Raw genomic sequence first — 13,579 nt, 5'->3', positions numbered from 1 at the left:
TTTCTGCTTCATTTACAACCACTTGTAGTGTGCCTAAGGTTTGGTCTTGTCACCCTGGCTTTTTCTCTTCAGGGCCATAATGTTCAACCCCTAACAGTTGCTCACACTTTGCTCCTATACCTCGGATCATACTGTTACTACTACTACTACTACTACTACTACACACACACACACACACACACACAGACACCCTGGTCCACACATCTAATTGGCATTAAATCACTGACATACATGCATGTGTGTGTGAGTGTATACATATATATGTATAAGTACAGATTTACTGTTTGAAGTAAGCATTACATCTGTAAATATAGAGGCTACCAACTTACCTATCCTCCCACATACCTACTTACCTATCCTCCCACATACCTACTTACCTATCCTCCCACATACCTACTTACATACCAAAGCTACATGCCTTAAATACTTGTACATTTTCTCTTTCTCTTTTTTTTCACTACAATACTATGCTTACATACAAATCATACAATGTCTTAAATATTTTCTACTCTACTTCAGCATTCTTACCCTAAATATAGATATTTGAAAATCAAGTCTGAATAACTCTCTCTCTGTATCTCGCACTTCCACACACCTTAATCATTTTACTTTTGACACTCTTTATATCACTTTCTGTATATAACTTTGTTTCTCTCCTCTTCCCCCGTGCTCCTTTATGTCACTTCATACATAGTTTAGCTTTCTAAATTACGATAAAATGTAAAAATTAACAGTTTGTAAAAATTACCTTATTTACATATATTATGTACATTGTGAGTTGTACAGAATTCTCTTTTGAAACTCATGATTCAGAATCTAATTGCATGCTGTGCTACCTTGAGCAAGTGTCCCTACCAGTTTGACAAATGCCTTGCAAGTGGAAATTTAGTAGATGGAAACTCTACTTGGATCTGTCATATATACACATTAATGCATAGACGCACACACAAACACATACATAACACACATACATACATAACATACATGCATTCATATATACATGCATACATACATACATACATACATACATTCATATATACATACATACATACATAATACATACATACATATGTAGGTATGCTCTTGGGTTGAACTTATACCTTTACATGTGCATATGTGGATTAGTAAGCATTCTCTTTCTTCAACAGCCTCACATAGTATCACTTCCATCTTACTTCTATTTCCAGCAACAGTAAAGGCATGTGTGCATCCAACATTCCAAACAAACTTTTTTACCATATATTGTAATATATATGCATATATGTGTGTTTGTATGAAGAGAGATAAGGAAAGCGTGATTGATAAATGGTTTATCAACATCCTTTTATGCTTGGGTTGTGCTGGGCTGGTTACTACAGTCCAGTTTAGTCTTTATTTAGAATTACTATCCACTTAGATGCCTCATAAGATATATATATATATATATATATATATATATATATATCATCATCATCATCATCATCATCATCGTTTAACGTCCGCTTTCCATGCTAGCATGGGTTGGACGATTTGACTGAGGGCTGGTGAAACCGGATGGCAACACCAGGCTCCAGTCTAATTTGGCAGAGTTTCTACAGCTGGATGCCCTTCCTAACGTCAACCACTCAGAGAGTGTAGTGGGTGCTTTTACGTGTCACCCGCACGAAAACGGCCACGCTCGAAATGGTGTCTTTTATGTGCCACCCGCACAAGCCAGTCCAGGGGCACTGGCAACGATCTCGCTCGAAAATCCTACGGGAGCCAGTCAGGCGGTACTGGCAACGGCCACGCTCAAAATGGTGCATCTCATGTGCCACCCGCACAAGAACCAGTCCAGGGGCACTGGCAACGATCTTACTTGGCTTGCCGGGTCTTCTCACGCACAGCACATTTCCAAAGGTCTCGGTCAGTAGTCATCGCTTCGGTGAGGCCCAATGTACGAAGGTCTTGCCTCACCACCTCAGCCCAGGTCTTCCTGGGCCTACCTCTTCCACGGGTTCCCTCAACTGTTAGGGTGTGGCACTTTTTCACGCAGCTATCCTCATCCATTCTCACCACATGTCCATACCAGCGCAATCGTCTCTCTTGCACGCCACAACTGATGCTTCTAATGTTCAGCCTTTCTCTCAAGATACTTACACTCTGACGGGTATTCACATTGACATTACACATCCAACGGAGCATACTGGCTTCATTCCTTGCGAGCTTACGTATGTCCTCAGCAGTTACAGCCCATGTTTCACTGCCATGTAGCATGGCTATTCGTACGCATGCGTCATACAGTCTGCCTTTTACTCTGAGTGAGAGTCCCTTTGTTGCCAGCAGGGGTAAGAGCTCTCTAAACTTTGCCCAGGCTATTCTTATTCTAGCAGCTACACTTTCAGCGCACCCACCCCCACTACTAACTTGGTCGCCCAGATAGCGGAAGCTATTGACTACCTCTAGTTTTTCACCCTGGAATGAGATAGAAGTTGTTTCCTGTTTGTTTACAGTCTTTATTGCACCTGAACATCTGCCACAAACAAAAACTAACTTGCTAGTTAACCTGCCTTTGATGTTGCTGCACCTCTTATGTGTCCATAGCTTGCACCGGGTACATCTTATAGAGTTACTACCTACTCCTTTTCTACATACTGAGCAGGGCCATCTACCTGAAGGGGTTTGTGTTTTATCTACCTTCCTACTTATTAGGATTTTGGTTTTAGCTAGGTTGACTCTAAGGCCCTTCAATTCTAGACCTTGCTTCCACACCTGAAACTTCTCCTCTAGTTCTGATAGTGACTCCGCAATTAGGGCAAGGTCATCAGCATAGAGGAGCTCCCAGGGGCAACCTGTCTTGAACTCCTCTGTGATTGCCTGGAGGACTATGATAAATAAGAGGGGGCTGAGGACGGAACCTTGGTGGACCCCTACCTCTACCCGGAATTCATTGCTGTACTCATTTCCAACCCTCACCTTACTGGCAGCATCTCTGTACATGGCTCGCATAGCTCTCACTAACCATTCTTCTATCCCAAGTTTCCTCATTGACCACCAGATAAGGGATCGGGGGACCCTGTCAAAGACTTTCTCCATGTCAACGAAAGCCAGGTACAGAGGTTTATCCTTAGCTAGGTATTTCTCCTGCAACTGTCTCACTAGAAATAAGGCATCAGTAGTGCTTTTACCTGGCACGAACCCAAACTGCATCTCATCTAAATTGATTTGTTCCCTAATTAGTTGGGCTATGACCCTCTCTGTAACTTTCATAACCTGATCTAACAGCTTGATGCCTCTGTAATTATTTGTATCTAAAGCGTCACCTTTACCTTTGTAGCAGTTGACTATGATGCTGCTACACCAGTCATTGGGTATGACTCCTTCGTGTATCACCTGGTTCGTAATACGGGTGACTAGGCTATAGCCAACACTGCCAGATATTTTGAGCATCTCTGCAGTGATTCCTGATGGGCCGGGGGCTTTCCCGGTCTTCATACTCTTAATTGCTTTATCTACCCTGGTACTATCAACTCGGATAGCTGGTCCCTCTATTGGGTCGACATACGGTAGGCTCTCTTTCTCCCATTCATTCTCTTTATTAAGCAATCTATCGTAGTGGCATCTCCAGACCTCTTTCTTTGCATCCTCATTTAATGCAAGCGTACCATCATCCATGCGAACACATTTCTCTCCTACAACATCACTATTCTCTCTCCTACACTGTCTTGCAACACGAAATACCTCGAGTCTTTGGTCCTCACGGCACAGAACATTGGCAAATCTTTCCTTATCTGCTTCCCCTCTGGCTAAATAAACCTGTCGCCTAGCCTCCCTTCTGGCACATTGGTACAATTCCCTGCTACCACCGTTCTTCCAGTCCTTCCAAGCCTGTTTCTTTTGTCTAATAGCCCTGTCTACCTCCTTGTTCCACCACCACGTTACTCTGGGTCGGGAGGGGACCTTACACCACCCACAAATCTGGTCGGTGGCTTTCAACAGGTTGTCCCGCAGAAATCTCCAATTGTCTTCCACGTTGTATGATGCTATATCCCCTTCTATTTCATTAAATGCTTCAAGTAACTTGTCTCTAAGTCTCTGTCCGTTTCCAGGGTCTTTAAGCTTCCACACCCTTCTCCTCCAAGCCTGTCTAATTCTGGGCACCCATTTTGCCTTGATCCCAAAGTCGCTAACTACTAATCTATGTTGTGGGGTACATTCTTTGCCAGGGTAGGTTTTGGCATTTATAAGCTGCCCTCTTTCCCTATTTCTGGCGAGGATGTAGTCGATTTGGCTCGGAGTAAGCACATAAAATGTGCAACAAATACCAGAAGTAGAATAATATGCTTTATTTAAAAGCAGCAGAAATATAACAAAAGACTGTTACTCTGAGTTTCACGTTCCTGTTCATTGGACAGTTTTGTTAGAAATCTAACAAAACTGTCCGATGAACGGGAACGTGAAACTCAGAGTAACAGTCTTTTGTTATATTTCTGCTGCTTTTAAATAAAGTATATATATATATATATATATATATATTATCAAGTTAGAAAACAGAGAGATCCAGTAGATACAAAGTTATTAATTAATCAACATATTCACCAACAATTGTTTCATTTCTCAAACAAAATTACAATGACTGCATTTTAAATAGCTTGGATGGAAAATCATCAGGGTGTGCAAAGGACAATACAAGAATTACAAAAGGACACATTTGGAATACTCAGAATATACAGATATGTTTATTGTGTGTGTGTGGATGCATGTGTTAGAATTATTCCTGTTATTTCAATTCAATAATAATAATAATAATCATGAATGATGGGTTATATACGGGTGAAGTAATATCTGTATATTTGTGAAAGGCAGGATGTGTGTGTGTGTATGTACATGAATGTAATTTATGCACGTCCACAAATTAGCACGCATGTCGCTCCAATTTTAGGAGGACGTTCGTCACAACCCTAGCTGTATTTTCATCAAATTATTTTTCCCAAGGCACCCACAGGTAGCAGTAAAAATCGATTTTCAGCCTTAACTTTTACCAATTTTGAAGTTTGCTAACATGAGTTAAGTCCCTTCTTGCCATAGCGAAATGAAAATGTGTGTGTGTGTGTCTGAGGGAGAGAGAGTTGTTTGATGCATGTGTGTATCTGTGAGGGAGAGAGAAGTTGTTTGTTGATGTATGTGTGAGGGAGGGAGAGAGTTATTGACAGCGTTCATCAAAAATAAAAATCTAAAATGTTTTTTTTTCTTAAACACGAGATATAATATTCAAATTTAGGATGTTTTTGAAAGACACTATATTTTATAATCAGATTATATATACTTTTTCACAAAACAATTAAAATATATTTATTTTAAATCGTTAATTTTTCTCCTCCCCCCTCTCTCACACACACACATTACTTTGGGCGTGAAAGAATTTTGTTTTTATTTTACGCCGAGGAAAAAAGTGTTTTGCTGAGAATCCATTTATTTAACAAAGAAACAAAGAGGTAGGTAACAATTTGTCAGTGAATTACACAATATAAATGGGTAAAATTTCCGAGGCTTCCACCACACCCCACCCTGTTTCTCGGACCACAAAAAGTGTTTTGTAGCATATTAGGAGGCCAGGGTGGAAGAGGTAGACCCAAGAAGACATGGTATGAGGTGGTGAAGTATGACCTTTGAACATTAGGCCTCACAGAGGCAATGACAGGAGACCGGGACGTTTGGAGATATGCTGTGATTGAAGATCTGGCAACTAAAGTGAGATTGCAGCCATGCATGAATATTAAGAATATCCCTGATGCATCGGATGATAGGATATGCTTGAGAAGACCTGTTGAGACAAGTAAAACCAGAATCGTAGCTGTTGCCAGTGCCCCTTACCTGGCTCCTGTGCTGGTAGCATGTAAAAAGTACTATGCGAATGTGATTGATGCCAGGTCTGCTTAACTGGCTCCACTGCCGGTGGCACATAAAACGCACCCACTACACGCTCGGAGTGGTTGATGTTAGGAAGGGCATCCAGCTGTAGAAACGCTTCCAGATCAGATTGGAGCCTGGTGCAGCCTTCTGGCTCTCCAGACCTCAGTCAGACCATTCAACCCATGCCAATGATACATGCAACAAGTATGCATGTCAGTAGTTTATACATCAATATGCATGTCAGTAGTTTATACATCAATATGCATGTGTATGGTGTATATGTTCCTTTCTAAGTTGCTTCTTTAGGTATATAGATTAATGTATATATGAGCAAAAATAAAGTAAAAATAATAGATAATAAATAAAAATGAATATATATTACACTTTTATTTTATTTTATTCCATGAACATACATTTTATTTCACTTTTACTTTCTTTTATTCATTATATTACTTCACCCATATATAACCCATCATTCATGATTATTATTATTATTATGGAATTGAAATAACAGGAATAATTCTAACACATGCGTCCACACACTAACACACACACACATAATTATTCCAAATGTATCCTTATGTAGTCCTGGTATTGTCCTTTACACACCCTGATGATTCTCCCTACAAGCTATTTAAAATGCAAAATTATATATTTATATAGGTTTTGTCATTGTAATTTTGTTTGAGAAATGAAACAATTGTTGGTGATTATGTTGATTAATTAATAAATGAATTTGTATCCATCTGTTTTGTAAGTCTATAATAATGTTTGATATTTCATGATATTTTATACAATATATTCATTGAACAAATATCTCTTCAAAATACAAAATATTAAACCAGTGTATCTTGGATAAAATATCCCTATAAGAGGTTTATACACACACACACACACACACTCATACACTCATACACTCATGTACACATATGCACACATATATGCACACATATGGTTAGTTCACTGGGAATTGGTACTGATATGACACAGATAGACAGACATGGTGGTTGCTGGCTTTCTCGCATCAGCCTGCATGCCATGCATTCATCAATTAGGCTTTATAAAGTACAAATCAGATCAAGAAGTGAAATGATGATGAGACATCCATTTGTCATTGGATTTAAGTGACAGACTTGTACAATACCTTCGCCATTCTTTCAGTCACTGTAGTAAGTTCCAAGGACAAACAGTGAAAGATGACTGCTAATGTTTTGACTGAAAGAGCTGCCTTCCCCAATAGCTTTATCAACAATAATGGAAGCTGCCTCTAGCCCCGAGAATAGTACCCTGACAGATACTATTCTGAATCTGAATGGACCTACGAGTAATGGTAATTAAGAGATGAGCTCATACTCTCCACAGCTCGAGCCTCTCTTCTGGATGCAGAATAATGTCGTTCATATATATGTAACATATATTTGTTTCAGTCATTTGACAGCGGCCATGCTGGAGTACCGTCTTCTGTCAAACAATTCGACCCCAGGACTTATTCTTTGTAAGCCTAGTATTTATTCTATCGGCCCCTTATTGCCAAACCACTGAGTTACTAGGATGTAGACACACCAGCATCAGTTGTCAAACGATGTTGGTGGGGGTGAGGGGACAAACACACACACACACACACACATGCATATATACAATAGGCTTCTTTCAGTTTCTGTCTACCAAATCCACTCACAAGGCTTTGATCAGCCCGAGTCTATTTTAGAAGACACTTGCCCAAGGTGCTACGCAATGGGACTGTACCCAGAACCATGTGGTTGGTAAGTAAGCTACTTACCAAACAGCCATGCTTGCACCTATATATATATATATATATATATATATATATATATATATTTATTTTTTAAAGCACACACATACATACATATGTATGTGTGTGTGTGTGTGTCTTCTTTTCTTTCAGTTGTTGTTGAACCATGGTCATATAATATCATTTTACGAATATTAGTCAATTATCTTGATCTTTAGGCATATTTCTGTCTGCTACTCTGTCTCTGATTATTCAGCTATTAGGACGCTCAAACACAAGCACTAGAGTGGCTTTTAAATCAGTCTAAGTTCAAACACACACATATATTAAATGGGTTGATGGGCTGTTTTGGCCTGCTAAGAACCACTTGCATAACATTTGTTGTCCCATTGTAATGATTGAACATATTTCCCCAAGTTAATACACAGTGGGATTGAACCTGGAGATACATATTGCAAACAGATCTACTTAACTGCACAGCCATATCTGAACTTATACTGAAGGAGATTTGTTTTTCTTTCTTACAAAACAGAAAAACAATATAACAAATACTCTGTTTTCTATCTTCTTATTTCTTCAAGCCCTTGTTCTCAGGTGTCCTATACTGATCAAAAGCATTATTGCTCTACTATGTAATCATTGACACAGCTTAAATTTAGCAAATATTTTTGTCTCTGATAAGAATAGGTTTTTATCTTGGTAGGCTACATAATTCTATTGTCAAAAGCACCTGCTTGATTACAGTTCTAAGGTTCTGTAAGTTTTACTTCGTTCTTCAATGAGCTATAATATGTTAATAACTACCATTCTCCATTTTTCTTCTTTTTCTTTCTCACTAAAAATAACTAAATTCCTTCAAAGAATTCAAAGCCTTCTATTTTCTGAACCTTTTGGAAAGTTGACATTTTTTTCTCTAATGCTTCATATACATGTTTGTTAAGTCACTGCTGTAGATATGTGTGTGTACAAGTCTCTAAATGTGTACATGTACTGTGTAAACATAAACATTGATATACCATACTTACAATTGTAACAGAAACTACAAAGATTGTAGAATACCAATATAACTTTATTTTTGCCATGGCAAATTTCAAACTTCACTGTGTTAAGTTCAAATCTTTGCTATAAATTCATTTGAAGTCAATCAAAACAACTATAAATAATTTTGGTCTGGATCATTGTTAATATATTTTCAACAGGCGCAGGAGTGGCTGTGTGGTAAGTAGCTTGCTTACCAACCACATGGTTCCAGGTTCAGTCCCACTGCGTGATACCTTGGGCAGGTGTCTTCCACTATAGCCTCGGGCCGACCAGTGCCTTGTGAGTGGATTTGGTAGATGGAAACTGAAAGAAGTCCATTGTATATATATATATATATATATGTGTGTGTATGTATGCGTGTGTATATGTTGTGTATCTGTGTTTGTTCCCCCAACATCGCTTGACAACTGATGCTGGTGTGTTTAGGTCCCCGTAACTTAGCGGTTCAGCAAAAGAGACCAATAGAATAAGTCCTGGTTTGACAAAAAGCAGTGCTCCAGCATGGCCGCATTCAAATGACTGAAACAAGTAAAAGAATAAAAGAACTAGTTTGTATTAGTTTCTGTTGCACCACCAAGTACAAATCTGTGTTCCTGGGGCATCGTCTTTTGAGAATTTAGATTTCTGTTTGTATACTTTAATATCTGTTTTGCTTTATTATAGAGGTTTCTGTTATTATTTAAGTGTTTCATTTGTTTGCTGTATGCAGTATAAACCATGCCAGTGGTGTTATAACTTTGGGTGGTAATTGTATTTTGTATGTGTTGTGTAAGTATTGTTATAGTTTTATGCTATGAGTTGTGGTATTTTGTTAAATGTGTAAAGAGTTGTGTGTGTTTCTGGCACATTCTTTGGGATGTTGTTTATCCTCTGGGCATCTCTGAGGAGACGTATGGTAATAGCATCTTTTTGTATATGAGGGCCTGCATTGTCCATTGATTGTATCCTTTATTTTAATCATTAGGGTGTGATTTGAGGGTGTTTTGGCTACCATGTGGTGGAGTGTTATTGTGTTGGATATTGATTATGTAAATGTATGCATTGTTATTTTACTGATTGTAATTGTGATGAGAATATATTTATCTTTTGGGTGGTAGTGATATTAGATTAAAAGTATCTTGCATAGGATGTGGCCATAGGAGAGTTATTATTTTGTACTAGGCTTTTACTCATTGCTATACTGCAGGTAAAAATATTTGTTAATCATACATGTAATTTCCGATAATAGTTGACTTTGATATAGTAAAAGTCTTGTTAGTTACTCTGGTGACAGCAGTCAACCTTTCCATCTATCTTTTACACATGCACTCTCTGTCTCTCTCTCATACACACACACACATGCTCACACACACATGCTCACATACACATGCACACACAGAAATACACACACAGAGAAACACACACACTCAACCATGAAATAACTATATTGTTTATATAATGAAAGTCTTTTTTTTTTTGAAGCTGTGTTGTTTTGTGTTGACAGACTTGCACTTAAAATTTCCATGTTTTTAATCAAAACATGTTAGTTACTGTGGTGACAATACTACCTATCTATCTATTACATACATACACACACTCTCTCTCAAAATCTTTTCTCTTCTTCTAAAAATACAGGGACAAATATTCTATTTGCTCCTTTTCTTTCCCTTCCTCTAATAGATGTTGTGATGGGCGACAGACGATCTGCTTCTCTTTTATATTATAGCATTATAAGTAGAGTTGTGAGTTATCATCTATATATTTTTGTTCATGCCCTTCTTTATCATATCCAATTACACAGTATTTTAACTTTGTTTCCTCATATCCTACTTATTTCCATTTCAAAATCTTTATACTCTGAAAGTCTCTCAGCTTCTGACTTATTTATTGGTCAAATGTGATTGAAATATTCATCAAAGTACAGTACAAAGATGTTCGAATCTGTCTTTGATAAATATATCTGGTTAATTCTCCATGAGCTGGTAAAATTCTTAGAACTTTAGAAAAATTGCTTTCCAGTATTTCTTTTAACTCTTATGCTCAGAGCTCAATTCCCACCTGGATCAACTTCATCTTTTATCCTTCCAGAATCAAGAGAATAAAGTACCAGTCATGTGTGAGGATCAGAATTGTTGGCTTTACACTTAAATCAGAAACTGTTACTGCTCTTATATAGGGTGGCAAGCTGGTAGAATCGGTAGAGCACCAGGAAAAATACTTTGCAACATTTGTTTCAGTTTCTTGTATTTCTAAATTCAGTTCCTGATGAAGTCAACTTTACTTTTTAGCCCTTCGGATTTTATAAAGTACAGCACTGGTCAGGTACAGGGGATCGGTAGTATCAAGTAGAGTCCCAAAGAATTACTGACCTTTTACTGAAATCAAAAACCATCATCATCATCATCATCATCATCATCATCATTATTATTATTATTATTATAATCATCATCATCATCATTATTAAGGCAGTGAGCTGGAAGAATCATTAGCGCACTGAGCAAAATGTTTAGCAGTATTTCTTCTGTTTTACGTTCTCAGTTAAAATTCTGCCTAGGTCAACTTTGCCTTTCATCCTTTTGGGGTCAATAGATTAAGTATTGATTTACCTCACCCCTGAGAGTGCTTTGAAACCATTATTATTATTAAGGTGTTAGTTACCCGAATTATTAAAGCATTAGATAAAAGACTGCAGGAATTTTTCTGGATCTTTTGTGTTCTGGGTTTCGACCCCTCTTTCAAGGTTGATAGAATAAAATACTTCTTAATTACTGGGTTTGATAATAACAGCAGATCCTTCACCCACCCAACCGAGAATTACTAAATTGCTAGCTGTGTGTTTAAATAAGAAATCCTCCTCCACCACCTCCACTACCACTAATACTATAGTTGATGGTGTTGAATTGATAGAATCACAACAGAATATGTTCTGGTTGTCTATGCCTGAGAACAAGTCCTTCTAATGTTTACTTTGTATCCTTCTGGTGTGAATCAAATAAAGTACCAGCCAAGTACTCAAAGTCTATGTCATTGGCTATTCTCAGCCTTAAAAATTGTGACCCTATGCCAATGTTATAAATCGTTGTGATTATGATTTTTATTTTTCTCTTTTTCTTTTTTAAGATTCATGGAAAATTTGCAGACAGAAGTTATTCAGTTGGAATTTACCGATTTCTCCAAAGGTATGCAAAGAATATCTGAGGAAGACTTTGCACGTATTCTCTTACGTTATACAGTCTTGGAGAAGAATGAAGTTGAAGAGTGTATTCGACGTGTCAGAGAGAGGATGCCAGAAGAAAAGGTTTGTACTTTGTTTTCTATTATAAGTATTTTCAGACAAATAATTTCTTATGATTCTAGTATATACGTGTGTGTATGCGTGTGTGCCTGCTGATAATATATATGCTTATACATATGCATACATATGGACCGCTGCTTTTCATGGTAACTACTTTATATTGTTGGTATCCCTACATACAATTTAGACAATATTTTCTCAGAACTATTTTTCAAAATAAACTTATTTTTTTAATAATTTTTACAGGGAATAACTTTTGAAGAATTCAAAAGCTTTTGCCAGTTTCTGAATAATCTTGATGACTTTCAAATTTCAATGAGAATGTATACCTTTGCTGAACAGTCGGTATCTCAAGGTAAGCTGCAGACATTGCATTTTCCAAATTGTCATTCTATAGCTTAAGGATGGAACATAGATACAAAGTACCTGGCTAGATATTTTCATAGTTTACAGCTTATCGTGGCTATCTTGACATCAAAACTGTTACACCATGCCCCTGCACATCTTAAGATACAACTAAAAGAGTTAGTGATAGGAAAGGCATTCAGCTGTGAAAACACCTGCTTTAGAAAAACCCTCCAACCCAATTCATTATCGAAAATTAGACATAAAATGTTGATGTTGTTCATGGCAAGTGTTATATTTTCAGCTACTTATATTTTGGGTTTCTCTTTGAACTAGTTAGTTACATACCATCTCCAGCAAGCTGCCATACTCTTCTTTTTATCACTACTGATTTCATCTGAAGTACCGTTTAGATAAATAGGAGATGAATCTTGCATTGGAGAAATCAGTAACTTTCAGTGTTTCCTGTGTACATTTTGCAAGTATTTTCACTCATTTCTTTTTGCACATCTTTAAACATCAAGTTACTCATTGTTCTTTTGGACAATATTTTTTTATTGTCCAATTTCCTTTCTTGTGCTAACGCTTTTAGTGAGAAGAAACGTGTGGCTAAAGATGATGGAGGGAGGGCAAGGGGGTTGTTGAGGGAGGATTTGAGGAGAGTTGAAAAGAAGAAGAGCGTTTGCAGGCCTGCAAGGCTAACCTCTGGTTTAGTAAGTAGAATGGTTAAGAACCAAGCTTCTTAAATGCCCACACATGCTTGAGCTTATATATTATACGGAGTATTTGAGCTAAATTTGATGACTTGTTTTATGTCTTGTATTGGTGAACAATCATTAGTGTTGGAGAGCATAAAGATTAAAGTTGCAGTTGAGAAAGAGTTAGTTGACATGGAGGACTGGAAGCCATCTGAATATTGGAAAATAGTTACCTGAATCACGATGCTGCATGCTGGTTGTCAAAATGTTAACATCATGACTGCGGCTCAATACTCAGCAAACACTATAAAGGTTGTAAGATAGGACATGAATGGCTGTAACAAAGACTAACAAGCCATGGCCAGCATGGAGGGACACAACAGATGTTCTGACTGCATCCGCATGCTGGAATTCATCCAACAATTGGAGGGTAAGGTGATGGAAAATCCAAGCAAAGGAATTAGGGATTGGTGTTGGAGTTACCACTTTGAAGCTGGTCCTGAACAAGGACTCTTACAAGAGACATCAGGGAAAAATTCTAACATCTACACTTAAGAAAGAATCACTTGTGAAAGACAAAGAAACTCCTGCGCAAAG

General features: G+C 37.7%; 1 protein-coding gene across 9 annotated transcripts in view; it reads left to right on the top strand.

The window, feature by feature from the left end:
- LOC106876559 (calcium uptake protein 3, mitochondrial) overlaps positions 1-13,579 on the top strand; it is a 444,529-nt gene that overhangs the window by 412,925 nt on the left and 18,025 nt on the right. For all 9 annotated transcript variants that reach the window (XM_089365311.1, XM_089365306.1, XM_089365308.1 and 6 more), the window contains 2 exons: positions 11,765-11,942; positions 12,186-12,294. In XM_089365311.1, the coding sequence (XP_089221437.1) occupies positions 11,765-11,942; positions 12,186-12,294 (287 nt within the window). The remainder of the gene's footprint in view (positions 1-11,764; positions 11,943-12,185; positions 12,295-13,579) is intronic.

This window comes from Octopus bimaculoides, chromosome Z, assembly GCF_046866305.1.
Source record: "Octopus bimaculoides isolate indiv1 chromosome Z, ASM4686630v1, whole genome shotgun sequence".
NCBI classification, from domain to species: domain Eukaryota; kingdom Metazoa; phylum Mollusca; class Cephalopoda; order Octopoda; family Octopodidae; genus Octopus; species Octopus bimaculoides.
The sequence above is the reverse complement of the archived record's forward strand: the minus strand, read 5'-3'. Positions and strand labels throughout refer to the sequence as shown.